General features: G+C 40.0%; 1 protein-coding gene across 1 annotated transcript; it reads left to right on the top strand.

Moving 5' to 3' along the window:
* Positions 1 to 90: 90 nt before the first annotated feature.
* On the top strand, positions 91 to 10,259 carry NIPAL1 (NIPA like domain containing 1). Its single transcript, XM_054823125.1, has 6 exons — positions 91 to 215; positions 4,075 to 4,341; positions 5,423 to 5,479; positions 5,944 to 6,034; positions 7,809 to 7,969; positions 8,113 to 10,259. Exons 1-6 carry the CDS (start codon positions 170 to 172, stop codon positions 8,715 to 8,717), a joined length of 1,227 nt encoding a protein of 408 aa, XP_054679100.1. The 5' UTR covers positions 91 to 169; the 3' UTR covers positions 8,718 to 10,259.
* The last annotated feature ends 4,503 nt before the right edge of the window (positions 10,260 to 14,762 follow it).

Below are 14,762 nucleotides of genomic sequence, written 5' to 3' on the forward strand. Positions count from 1 at the left end.
TCCCCGTCAGGCGTGGTGGGGATGCCACCTCCACCTCCAGCTGCCAGGCCGGGGGCCGCGGGGCGGGCGAGCAGGGCGCGCCCAGGTGCGCCGGGCCGTGCCCGGGCGGGCGGAGCCGCCGCCGCCGCCCGCGACGCTGCGGAGCCCGCGGAGGGAGCGCCTCGCAGCCATGGGGAACCGAGAGGCGCTGCCCAGCCGCCCGGCTTGCCGCACTGGTCAGTGCCTGCGCGGGCGCGGAGGGGGAGCCGGGGACGCGGCGCTGCGCGGGAAGTGGGGGGCGGTGGTGCGCGGCACTACGCGCAGTATGCGGTGGGTGCGCGGCGCTGGGGGGGGGCGCTGGGGACGCGGCGCTGCGCGGAAGATGCGCGGGGGGTGCGCGGCGCTGGGGACGCGGCGGTGCGCGGAGGGGGGCGCGGCAACGGGCGCAGGTGAGAGCGGGATATGTGCGCGGAGCCGAGCGCCGCTCCTGTAGCCCCCCGCGCTGCCCCTGCGGCCGCACGGCGGGAGCGGCTATCGTGACTCTTGTATACGTAAAACTTTGCTGCGCCGTGACGTCACGCAGATGTTTTCCGAGGAGCGTAGTGCTGCCGGCGCCGGGGAGGCTGCTGCACTTCTTCTCCCGTGCCTGGCTCGTGTCTAAACCCTCTTGTCATCATCTTTTGTGCGGTTTTGTGAATGGGGGTGTGCCGGGGAACGAATCAATGCTGCTTCTCAGTACATCGACTTTTGGCAAAAGTGGGCTTAGTATTTCCCGGGTGACCAACAAAACCATTTCATGTCCCTGCCAGGTGTGAGCTGACTTGTGAGTGCAATAAAAATGGTCAAATTACATGTCTAATCAAAGCAAATGGTTTTCCAGATGACTTAGAACCAGTATCTCCAGTGGCAGGATAAAAACTAAACTGGCTGTCGCTAGCTAACTGCAGGGTACATTAGTCCGAGGCTTTTACAAGTTAAAATTGCTACAAGGAACATGTAGTACCGGGCTGGCTGATCTACCTGACCTAGATAATATTTAGGTGTTTGAGAAAACGTTTTTGGATTTAGCTGAATTGTAAAAAAACACTTTAGAAGTTACAACAGTGGCTGCCTGAACTCAGACTGGTTTCCTGTTGCTCTCAGCCTCGAGTCAGAGCTCAGAGAGTTTATTTCTGCAAGGAGGAGTTCTGCTGACAGGTTCATGTTTGTTGATGTTTGGAAGTGGGAGGTGAAACTAGTTTAGCTACAGAAACCGGGTGCTGAGCAAGCTAAGGTGGCCTCAGAGATTTGTCACCTTCCTCAGTCCTTCCAGGTAATCTTTAAACTGGTCAGAGTGGGAAATAAAGTGATAGTAATTCCTGGATCAGCCTCCTCTTCCCAGCTCTCAGGTGGTTCTTTGATCAGAGGAGTGACATACCACTTTACATGCAAGTGGAACAAATGACACGTTTTTGAAAACTAGAAAAAGCTGCTCAGCACAATAAACAGAGGTCACAACCATTCAAAATTACTCTTCTCAGCTGGCAGATGGAGCAGGCGAAAAATCCGTCTCATTGTAAATGTGAGCAAAGATTGTATTTCAGAAAGGAGAGAAGCATCCTGTGGCAGTCACTGAGTGACTTACTACAGATGGCATGATTAAATTTTCATTATTCTATGTCGTAAAGTCTGCCGGGGAATGGAAAACTTAAGAATCAGTAGAAAAAGTAGTAGCAGTGTCATACAGAAGGGAATAAGCCTGCCATTCGTCTCCAGCTAAATGAAAGTACACCATTCACAAAAAGGGGGAGAAGAGTTTTATTTTCTTCTCTTTAGAAACCAAACACATGGATGGAAATCTGCCTTTACCATTGCAGGTAGCTAAAAGACCATACTTATTAAGAGGTTTTGTCTTGATGCTTTCTTTTAATTAAAGGCAAGAACTGTTGCTGCTTCTCACATAAAGCCTGTAGGAGCTGAGTGGTGGTGGTACAACCGACGCCAGTCTGGTTTAGCATCGTTATAAGGGATTGAGAGCTAAGGGATTTCATTCACTGGCAACCTCCTTGCTTTTTTGCCTTGCCCTGATGTGTGTTAGCTGAGGGAACATTTATGCTTAAAGAAGTTCTCTGTAATTTTCTTTTGTGATTTAATCTTTAATAATTATGTCAAAACTTAAGTATATGCAAATTTTTCTTCTTCTAAGACTATGCTAATGCTTTAAGATTTTAAAATACTTTCAGATACAGATGCAAATCCCATTTGTTTTACATTATCCAATTGCAACTTCTAGTAATGATAACATGGCAGAATACTATCTGTCCTATACGCTATGCAAAAGCAGTTTCATGTCGTTGTAAATTCTTTAAGATTTTAATCTTCAGTTGCAGAGTATGGACAATCTTGTGGGATCATTTTTACAAAGTCTCGCTTAGCAATACAAAACAACTCCTCTGATACAGAAACTCTCTTGGCAAACAAGAAAATGTGTTTGCACTGCCCAAAAATCAAACAATAACTTACCGTAGTGTGTTTGTTGTACAATATGGCACGGGACAACTGGGAGCAGGTATTCATTCTCCGTTCCTTACTTGTAAAGGGCTGTATCTCCCAGTGTTAGTATCAACATTGTCAGCTGCAAATGCAGATATGCTGTCAAATTTCATACTGGTTTTAATACTTTTGATATTTTAAATATTCCTTCCTAAACAGTATTAGGTTAATTATCCAAGGCTGCTTTTTGTTAATTGTGCAGTGAAGTACTTTTGACAGTACATCAATATTTCCAGAGCTTGGGTATGAACAGATACAGAGGCACATCCTTTTCTACCAAGTCTCCAAATTTTTTTTTTCAGCCGGGGAAAAAAAAAAAAAAAGACGTGAGTGTATTGTTGATGGTGCCACTCTGCAGGATGAATCCTTCATGTGTCATTTTAATTACAGGGGAAACATGAAAAGCAAAATTATTTGTTGCATGCAGTGCTTTATATGAATCACAATGGACTGAGCTTTTGTACTTCTGCATCTGCTGTTTCATATTTTAACATGTCTTTGCAATAACACCTTTCTTTCCAAAAAGGCTGTCCTTAAAAGCTATTCCAGCCTAGATTCTCTGATCCACGCTGTTTGCGTGCTGCAGTTGACCATGGGAAACTGCCTAGACTGCTATAACCCCTTTGCCACATAGCAGAGGATAGGCAGCATCCTCATGCAAAATTATGACTCCTTTTGTTCTTGGAAATGCAATACCTCTTCTTCCTTTTAAAAACACCTCTAGGCTGATGGCAATGATGTCATTCTCACAGGCTGTCATCATAGTGATGCTGATAAGGCTTGGCTGGTGGAGAGTGTGAAGTTTTATTCTTAGCTTAGAGTTACCTGGCCCTGCGGCTGTGTTGCAGGGATAGCCAGGGGGACTGTCCCTCGCAGCCTGGGGTCTTCCTCCAGCTAGGGGTCGTTGAGGTTAGATGAAAATTGCTGGGAGTTGTAATGAGGCCTCCACCTCAAAACTTTATGGTTGGTTGAAGAAGATCTGGCTCACATAGTAGTCACTGAACAATTTTAATAAAAAGTATTAGCACCCATATGCAGCAAGAGTTTGCTCCCTATATGGATTTTTTTCCCATTCTCTCTTTTATTTTTTTTTTTCCAAATCTCAGCTACGAATATAAAAGCAGAAGCCTGGAATAACAGCAGGCTTACTCTAGCAGGCAAAGTCTCCAAACGTGGATTTGGCTACATGTTTGTGGTTTGGGGATGTGGTCTCTGCACAACACAAAAGAACCCTTTCTTCTTGAGATTTCAGGTTAGCTCTTAGGATTTCAAGTTGAATTTGACATCGAAGAGAATATTTAATTGTTGCATTCCTTGGTATTGCCTTAATTGCTTGACTGAGCCAATGTAGTGCAGAAAATACATATAAAATAAGGCATGCACCTGTGAATTACAAGGAGTGGGTAATGACCCGGGGCCACATTGTTACGTGGATTTTGTGAGTTATTGGCAGGGTCAGAACTGACAAGTGCTCTGGGAAGATGTGGAAAGGAGTGAGCAGGGGGCTCCTTCAGAGCCGTGCCTTGTTCATGAGTCATTTGTCCTCCTTTATTCTCCTCCCAGGTGCTGTGCTCTCTTTTGCTTGCCATGACTCTTGCCAAGCATGGTGCCAGATCATCAACGTGTCTGAATCCCACTCATCTCTCCTCGCCTCTATGAATGGGACTCTCAATGAAACGAATCGGAGCATTTCCACACCTACTGGAAGCAAATATCGCCTCTATGTTGGCTTGGCTTTGGCAATAAGTTCTAGTATCTTTATTGGTTCTAGTTTCATACTGAAGAAGAAGGGACTTTTGAAACTGGCGGTCAAAGGAGTCCCCCGAGCTGGTAAGTGGTGGTGCCCGCCTTGCTCCTGCTGGAGACACAAACGCCTCTGTTATAACTTGGCAAAATCAAGGTTCCAGTCACAGATCACACGTTTAAAACCATCGTAGTTGAAAACCATTGTACTTTAATGGTGATCGGAAGTCCTGTCTTGGCTAGGGATGGAAATATGGTGTGATTACAAGGACTGAGATTTCAGAATTCTTAGGGCTATGGGGGCAGTGGTGGGTATTAAATATAGTGAGCTGGTGATATTTCCTCCTTGATGGTAGTCAGATACCAAATAAAGTTCTCCCTTTGTATTGCCCTTCAAAATGCATTTCTCTCTCTTTTTCCCCATCTTTTCCCCCCCTCACTTGAGATGGAAAGTCTTAGGATTTAGTTATTTTTTTTTTTAAAAAAGAAATGCAATAATTATTACCAAAAATTCTACATTTAGGGCAACTATTCTTCCATCAAATTCAACAGATGAAGAACTAGAAAAATGTGGAGAGCTTTTAAAAAACCCATTGGACTAATCTCATAATTCCCTTTGCATGGATTTAAATATATAGTATCAGTAGTTTTTCTTTTGTTTGTTGTGTTTATTGCAATATGCTCTTTCAGGGAATTTGGTTATTTGAAAAAAAAAAGTGTTACTGAATGTTCAGTGTACTTACATTTTATGTAAAAAAAAATAATGCCTGCAGTGGCATTTTTCTTTCTAATTTGTCTCAGTTTGAACTATAAGCAGAGTCAAAATGCAGCTGACTCTGTATGAATGTATTGGATCTGACCTGGAAAAGCACTTTGAAGCATTTCCTAAGCTCACCAACAATCTTCATGGACATTTTACCTTTGCTTGGAACTTTGCCTTCATGTGTATTTAGTCAAATATAATTTTTCAGAAGTCCAAGTCAAAAAGCAGTAGAGCAATTAATAAAAGTCAGTCAAAATCAAATGAAATATTCTTTATGTCACAACCAGATAACATGCTCTTTCAGTACTTTGTAGGACTAGATGCAAATGTGAAGCTGTAGTTTTGTGTATTGCAATAAGGTGATCTCTTTCTTCTAAGATGAGATGGGTTTTTTTCTGTTTTCAGGACAGGGTGGATATTCTTATTTGAAGGAATGGCTCTGGTGGGCTGGATTGCTATCAAGTAAGTCACCTCTTTCGTCTCAACTGATATGTAAATGCTACATAAAGCAGATTGTTTTAAATAGATTTATTCCTTGATTTTTAACTCCCCTCACTTAAAAGAAATGCCTTTGCAATCACCTTTATGACAGAAGCCGTTCTGATATCCCATCTCTTAAATACAGTGTTTGCTCTTTGGAGCTCTTTGCAGCATAACAACCTTTTCTTTAATATCCAGTCAAGAGCGATGGCATGGAATCTGTCCAACTTCTAGGAGTACTTAGGGGGAAAGTGTTTAACTTTCTTCAGCCTTTATTATGTCCAGAGGAGGTTAGATAACTTTGAAAGGCAAATTTGCAAATATAGCATAGAAAAGATTTTGGTTTATGTTTGCTATCATCACTATCATACAAAATATTTATAATAGTATGCCTTTTATTCCACCCCCCCGCCTTCAACCTGATCCAAATGTTCTTTCCTCTGCAGTGGGATTAGGAGAAGCTGCAAACTTTGCTGCCTATGCCTTTGCACCTGCAACCTTAGTTACCCCCTTGGGCGCGCTGAGTGTTCTCATAAGGTTAGTACAAACTGGAAGCAAACCTTGACAAACGAACCATTCACTGCCTGAGGAAAAAACAATGTCTTTGGCTGGAAGTAGAGGATTTTAATAAGAAAACTGAAAGGCAATATATTGGCAAAACATGCTTTTTTGTTCTATGGTGGGAAGATCCCTTGCTTATTTAGAACTGAATTTTCTGGGTAGAGGAAATGAAAAGTCTTGTTCCAAAGACTAATATATGCTTTCCCAACAACCTTCCACCTATATTATAAAGTAATTTTTATCAGCGTATGCCAAGTATACTGCTAATGCACAGTGGTAGAAGGCTGTAATTCATCTCTTCCTAGAGAACCGAAGCTTTCTTAAAAAGTCTTATCCTGTTCTTCAGTTATGACAAAACTTTAAAAGAAAATACAGTATTTCCCTATTAAAATGTTTTCAAATATGTATCTTCTTTATAAGAGCATAATTTCATATTAAGGCACACTTAGTAAGCATTTTGGGATTGTTTGGTCTTTTCCAGGTCCTTCTGGAAAGAAGGCAAAGAAAATTTTAGCTTTTTTTAATATCCGCAGTTTAAATCTGTGGTTCTTTTGAAATATGAATGCCCTTCAATGACTCATTATTTCCTATGTATGAAGAAACAAATAATTTCCAAGTACTTTAGCATATACATTAATATGGCTATCACAGAAACAGAAAAGACATGGATTATGCTTACAACAACATTCAGGGAAATAATTTGTTAGCCAAGTGGAATTATTGTATTTTAAAGGTAAAACTCTTATTTTTAAGACCTGAGTATACTGTATGAAACATTGTGTTTAAAACCAACCTGGGCCACATTTTTTGTGGGTTTTAGGGTTTTTTTTAAAGATGCTTGCAGTAATCTAGCTGCTAAAAATGCAGCCATTCTGTCATAGCAAAACCAGCGTAACTGTCACCTACAGATGTGCTGGGATCAGCATGTAGGCAGATGCAGACTGTCTGCCTGACTGCTGCTTCGCAAAACAGCCTGAGTTTTAACGCCCTCTCCTTTGATGTGAATAGCAATCTTTCGTGAAACAGAGAGGCTGTGAGAACTTCAGGTCAGTGATCTTGTTACCCTTGGGCAAAAAAATAGCTGTAATTTGAAAAACTATTTGTGAGCGTGTCTGCACGTTGTTAAGCCTGTGTCTGTGCCTAAAGTTGTGTTCTAGCTGGCTAATGGTGTGCCCTGTGGGGTGGCCTCATTTGGGGCATGTTACTATCCTTAAGTTAAATTTTGAACCCCTTGGAGAGCCTGGGATCAGGCTCTTTGAAGGGACAGATGTGCCTTCTCCGTGTTTTTGGGGGGGTCCTGGCAAGCCAGGCAGAAACTGCGCGTGGATGGGAGAGCCCAGGAAGGGATGAACAGTTTCCAAAACTTGTGTGCATTGGTTCTAATGGCAAATGAAGTGCTTTAAACCATTTTTGGAAGAAAATAACAGCTCGCGTGATCAATCTACAGGTGTGCGAGAGTGCGTACGCCTGACCCAGGCAATCAGTAATGAGAAGTTCCTTGAGCAATTTGGATGCTTTACAACCTGGAGGGGAGGGATCAAGGTTGCTAACCCCACTAAAACCTGACCTGACCTTCTTGGTCCTGACCAACCTTCCTGCAAAACTCCTTAACATTTGATCGTTTCAGGCTGGTTTCCCATGTATCCAAATTAAAAAGAGGTTTTGAATTATTATCATGTTACACAGAAAGATTTTCAATGTCTCGTGTGGCTGGTGGAGCTGAACCTTTTATTTATAATTTGCCAAACAGTGCTATATTGTCATCCTATTTTTTAAATGAGAAGCTGAATATTCATGGGAAGCTGGGCTGTGTACTGAGCATTTTGGGATCAACGGTCATGGTTATTCACGCCCCTGAGGAGGAGGAGGTCACCTCACTAGATGAGATGGAAAGAAAGCTGCAAGATCCAGGTTTGTACGCAATTGCAATTAACTTCTTCCACAGTTCATAGAGAAGTGTTTGGGACACTGAATAACTTTTAGTGTGTACTTGGATGTAGTATGGTAATTTCTCTCATGCACATTTTTCTTCTTCCCTTCCCTCTTTCTTACAGCGTTTGTTACGTTTGCTGTTCTCCTAACAGTTGTTGCCCTCATGCTGATTTTTATCGTGGCTCCAAGGAAAGGTCAGACAAATATACTGATCTACATTTTAATTTGCTCACTCATTGGTGCCTTCTCCGTCTCATCTGTGAAAGGCCTGGGTATTGCCATTAAAGAAATGCTGGAGCGGAAGCCAGTTTATCAACATCCATTGGTTTACGTTTTGGTGGGCATCTTAGTGCTCTCCATCAGCACTCAGATCAACTATCTCAACAAAGCGTTGGACATGTTCAATACATCTCTAGTAACACCTATTTATTACGTGTGTTTCACCACAACAGTTGTGACATGCTCCGTCATCCTGTTCAAGGAGTGGAGTAGTATGGACCTGGGTGATATCATTGGAACCATGAGTGGATTCTGCAGTATCATCATAGGCATTTTTCTACTGCACGCCTTTAAAAATACTAATATCACCTGGAGTCAGTTGATGTCTACTGTTGCCAAAGAACCATCATTACCACACCATGAGTACGAAACCTGTCACACTTTACTGGAGAGTATGGAAGACCCAGCTTTGCTGTATGAGGAGGACAATGTTTTATTCAGTCAATGAAACTCTCAGGCAGTGTTCATCATTGAAGTATCATGAATTGCAGACTCAGCCCACCTCTGTCTACCAGAATGCTCTTTTCTGCAATCCTCTGGAAAACTGTATGGCCAGTTAAGTCTGGGCCACTCCTCTGTGCCAGCTGTTGGTAGTAATGAGTGAAAATGTTCAATAATTAACGTGACAGACAGAAACCTGGTGGTGACTGTATGTCAGGCAATGAACAACCTTGTCCTTTTTTTATGCAGTATCTCCTATTGGAGAATTTTAGCAGAAATGGATGGTCTTTGTAAGCTATGTTTACAAAGTACAATTTTCCTATCGTGATAAAAGATAATCCTTGCTGAAATGACAAGCACTCTGTTATTATTTTAGTGATGGCCTTAATATTTCAGGCTTTCTTTATATTTTTATAATTTATTGCCAAGCAAACTTGTAGATAGTCTACCTGAAGGATATTCATTGGAAATATAATATGAAGAAGATATTGTTTAACCCTTTTAGCTTTTAATATAAAATTTTATGCAAGTTTTCTTCATTTTTGATGACCTACCAATGAATCTCAAATAAAAGTCACCAAAAAATTAATGAAATGTGGTTCTTGGTGACCGTTCTCCTTCAAAACCCATTTTTAACAGCAAAGTCTTAGCTCTTCTACCTTAGGAGGCCTGAATGGATTACAAATCCCTGGACGTGCACGTACCTTTTTATTTCAAAACTATGACCAAGTTACATTGTAAGAAAATGCAAATTCATTAGAGGCCTGAACACAGTTGCTATTGGCTTAAAAAATTACATGAGATAAAAGAATAAATTATTCAAAGGCAGAAGAAAAACAGAATGTGCATTTAAGAATTTCCACTCTGTTTTATACTACTTTGAGGCTTAAGAAGGGGCTTTACTTATTTCCATACTTCTTCCTAATGTTTCCATCTATTCATCAAAACCCATTTAAACTTTTCAAATTTTTTTTCTCATTTTCTGGAAAGATATAATTGTTTCTTAATAGCAAAACAGTCCTGTTATTTTATATTCCGTTATAAAAGCAAAGTCCATTTTCCACTCCGTGCGCTAATTCTAAAAAGACTAGGTAAAGAAAGGGCTGTAAACAAGGGGTAAGAAACATCAAAACATCTTTTCTTTTAGTTTGGCCTTTTCATCTTTTCTAAAAATGAGTATTCACCTCTATTAGATGTTTTAGCTATTAATCCACCGTAGGCCATGAAGATTAATATCTGTACCACAGTATGCTCCTCAGTTGTGGTCACTGATCTTTGTCTTATGAAAACAGCTTGCACAGTCCATGGTTTACTCATTACAATCCCCTTTGTTGCCACTTTGTGAGCAAAAAAGTAGCTTCAGCGATCAGATGTGTGGGTCATGACGAGTTCTTCAGAAAGGTAGGATTTCCAGTTCTGGGGTTTTTAAGTGTGAGTCCAGAACCTTTGCCAGAAGTTGCTAGCATTTCAGTGATTAAAAACTGATATTAATAGCTGAGATTTATATGCCAAGCAGAACGTTCTCATGAAGCAGGCTGTACATTCTCTAACATGCAAAGAGTGTAGTAGAAGCGGACACTTTGGATGGATAGCAAATTGTTCTGTGAAAGAAATCTTGTAATTTAGCTGTGAGATCAAAAGTGTTGCTACTGATATTTCATACATATTTGCGTTGTGCAGAGTCTAAGTACTTCCTTTTTGAAAGATGTTCATGAAACATCTCAGTGATTTTTAATGATGCTTTAGAAGCTATCAAAAACTAGAAAGTAACACTAGGGATACTAGCTTAAAGCTATTTCTAAATTACAAGCACCTTTTTTTTTTTCACTTGGCTAGGTTCATAGTTGACATACGTACAGTAAGAGGTAGAAAATGTACCAATCACTTGCACCTTATTTCTAAACCCTCATTTTTACAATGAAAAGCATATCTGAAAAATGTGATACTGAAAAGTGTGTCCAGTTCTGCTCACAGTACTTTATAAAATATTGAAGGTAACCTTGCCAATGTAAAGAAGAGCCCAGAAGATGTCATTAGGCAATGGGTATTGAGGTTATCAATCACCTGTGATTACCTAATTTGAGAAGTACAGTCAGTAGTGCAGGAGGTGGCAGCAATGTTACCCCAACAAAAGAAACGTTTTCACAAAGCATGCACTTGCCTTGAAAATATAATGACAATGTACACAGCTTAGGAATATTTTTTCAGCTTCCCAAGTGCTGAGACTTGCAGCAATTCTTCGCTGTTAAAATGTACATATTAAAAAAGCTTCAGAGAAGAAAATATATAAACAGAGTTTCATTACTTCTTAGGTAACGTAGATAATACTTTGGCTTTATCAGCCAGATTCAAGTCACAAAATCTTTATAGTTAAAACCAGATAATACAAATAATAAAAAGACTAAAGATGGTGTTTTCCGTACAGGTTGCCTTTTAACAAAAACTTGCGTTGCTTTTCACTGTGAATTACTCGTACAGTTTAAAGAATAACTGAAGAAAATATTGATTGACCCTAAAAAGAGAAAAATAAATGTTTTGCATAGCTGGTGGTCCCTCTATTTGCTTATACAGTCATCACTGCGATGTGACCAAATGGGTTATTTGTACAAAAAAAAAAACAAGTCCAATTCTTGAATGGATGTGTGTTGGCATTTTTAAAGATAGGTAGTAATACTTTCTTTGGTAAGGGTCTGGACTCTTTTTATACTAAGTCTAGACCCTTTTTATACCAACACCTGGCAGTCAATTAACTTGTACCAATCAAGAATTCTGTATTTCCTACCAGACCTGCATATCTACTTTTATATACAGATAACATCTATTAGGAAAATAATATTGTTTTCCTACAATATCAGAAAACTAAAGTTAACGCTTTTTTTCATGGTGTACAGGAAGTCTATAATGGTAAGAGGTAAATTATTGATTATCTTTTTGTATTAAAAACATTTGCTAAAAGAGATGTTATTTTTGAAAGTGTTTCTATTTAGTAATTAATTTGGAAGAATTTTAAATTTTAGTGAAATTATGCAAATATTTCTCTTGTAATAAATTAGTCATGGATTATGTACTAAATGATTTATAGGTTTTAAACAAGGGATAAAATGGAGTTTAACTCATGTTTCTTGTAATCATTTAAACACTATCTAATAGATCCAAAGCAAATAATCTTGGTTTTAGCAGCTGGTCCTATGCACACAGAAGTGAATTTTAGATGAAGAAGGTCTGGCTGATGTCCTTGCAGTTCATGTCATCTGACCTGATCATGACCTTCTTTTAGTAGCTTTGACTTTTACTAGTTTTTCTGATAGGAAAGAAAATTTTCTACTGCCCTAGAAAAGCCACGTATGAAACTACTATATATTCACCTTGAGCTAAAAAGTCTGTAACGTTATGATGGAACTGGAGGGAAGAGTATGAGGAGATCAAGAGGTTTTAGCTTCTCTTACAGAATTACCCAATTTGTCCAGATGTATTATTTTTACCCTGGTGTTCTGTAGAAAGCTTCAGCAAAGAACATTTAATGCTGATGATGAATAGTCAAAACACATGGATTTTGAGGGACAAAATTAACAGGCAAGTGAAAATGCTTTCCTTTCTAAACTAGGGAAGAAAACCCAAAGCTGATGTATTAGGCATCTCTTTCTCATGGCTAGTCTCAGTGGAGAGTATTTCAGCGAGCTGTCAGGTTTTCCAGGCAGTGGAAGGATATTATCTAAAGTAATTTGAAGTATTTTGGACAGTAGAGGGAATGGTTAAGGACTAGAACAAAGAAAACTTCAGAGGCAATACATTGCTAACCAAATTATGGCTTTTAAATGCGGATACAAAACAAATCTTGGCAGCTACTCATTACTACTGTACCTCAGGACAAATTAATGGGCAATTAAATTCATTACATAGCTGAGTTGATTAAATGTAGGTAGGTCAAGAAGACTTGGATAAGTTAAATAATCTGCAGGGAATTTGGAAGGAAGCACATAGGTTATTAGCTTCTACAGAAACCTGTTCTACCATCTTCCTTTACCTGCCTTCCTTTAAGCCACTCTTAAAATAGCCATGCTATAAAAAAAAAATTCATCCCAAAGAGTACTGATTCAAAACTTCAACCTCTTGACTCATCATGATTGCGTCCTGGAGCTATATGGGGAATTACATACTGGTAGCAAACACTATTCTCTTACTGTTCAAATTACAAGAAAACAAAACTGGCAAGTGTGTAGTTAGAAAATACTCTTTTAGCGGCACGGGTTTCCCATAGCTGACTCTTTCCTGGCAGATTTAAAGTGGTGCTGAGGTTCGGGACAGGACCGGGAGGCTGAGCCGGGAGGGAGCCAGGCTGGTGGTGCGTGAGGGAGGAGCGGCGCTTGGTGACGTGCGTTAGTGTGTCTGCAAGGCCTCCCTGGTTGTGAACTTTGTAGAGAGGGGTAAAAAAAAGTTAGTGTTGAAAGCCAGATGGCACTGGAGATAAAGGTCACCAGACTCATACGCACAAGTAACTGACCTCCGCTGCTTCTCAGGAATACTTTTGATGAGGGAAGTAATTTCATTTTCTGAAAATACATTCCATTTTGTGAACAGTGCAGCTTTTTATAGAAAAGAGATAGAAGCAGCTGGCACACAGAGGCTGGGAATTCTGACTTTTTTTCCACAATACTGACTTGCTGCAAGTTTTCTAATGTTTGATCAGGAAACAGCAACTGAAGTTTTACAAATGCTGAGCGCTCATACAGCCTATGGCTAGACATTCGCTGTGTGAGGGTGGTATAGTGTCTCCTTCTAAACTTTACTGCTCTTCCAGGTCCCTCTTTTATCACACAAAGGTTTTAAAAAAAAAATGCAGCTAACAGACATCCATTTGCCCACACGTGCTTCTTTATGTTCAGTGACACAGGTGGCATTCACTGTTCACCAGTATAAGCACTTTTATTTTTGCCTGTTTGAATATGGTTAGAGTTTGAGCTATGCTCAGAGACACCATGAGGACTAAGGTGGCCTACTTAGTCTTTATTTATGGGTGTAGCTGTTTTTGGTAAGTAAATACGCTGTAGATACCTGACCTTTGTCCTGTAGACCTTTCTTGTTGCTGATTAAGCACTGGTTTCACTGACTCTGAAGCATGTTATAGTGCTTTTTCATTTATTTACTGTCAGGCCTGACAATAGCAGCTGTTAAATTTATCTGCGTCAGAGTACTAATAACAGCCTACTCATAATTTTCCCAAAGCAGCCTACAGAAAGATTACATTGAGAAGCTGAAGGCTTGGTAGGCAAGCATCGTTGGCTCTGTGTGTTAGACCAACATGTTTCAATGATGGATGTGTATTCACCATGGGACAACACAGTGAAACGAGCATGAGCAGGGTGCTTTGAGTACCTAAACCTACCGGAGCTTTTTATTGTGTGGTACTGTAGTGTATTACATATTAACTTGCCGTAATAAATGTGGCAAAACCAGTTTTACAAGAGCTATTAAAAAAGATGTCTCATACATTATTCAAAGTCCCCATGTACTTTTAAATTGCAGAGACAGTTTGAATTTCGCATTTGTAGCTCATCATCTGCTGAAAAGCCTGGTACTTCTGTGGCCTGGGTATAAAGTTGTGGTGAGCTCAATGTGTTGTACTGTGTCGTGTAGATCTGTGTTTAGTCATAGGTATGATAAGGAACTGAATGCTCATAAATGAGTCAATTATAAAAGTAAACAGTGACATCAGTTGGTGGTAATTCTTCTAGCAGATTATATGAAACGATACGGATATCATGGTTCACTTGAAGCAGAAATGTCTTAAAAGTGTGTTTGAAGGTACTCCCAAATGTTCAAACAGTAAGATTAAGAACTTCCTTTCCCAAGGGATGATAACTATCAAAATACTATTGCAGTAAAGCTGAGTGACTAATGCCAGGAATGAATGTGACCCAAAGATGCCATCATCTTCTGGAAATTCAAAACTTGAGATGATTAATATATTTAATTTTATTTTTGCAGCTATTTTTAAAATTTGGAAAGGAAAAATTAAGTTGTGCAGAACTCAATCATTCTTCAGCTAGTGGGT

Source organism: Grus americana, chromosome 4 (genome assembly GCF_028858705.1).
Source record: "Grus americana isolate bGruAme1 chromosome 4, bGruAme1.mat, whole genome shotgun sequence".
Classification (NCBI taxonomy): domain Eukaryota; kingdom Metazoa; phylum Chordata; class Aves; order Gruiformes; family Gruidae; genus Grus; species Grus americana.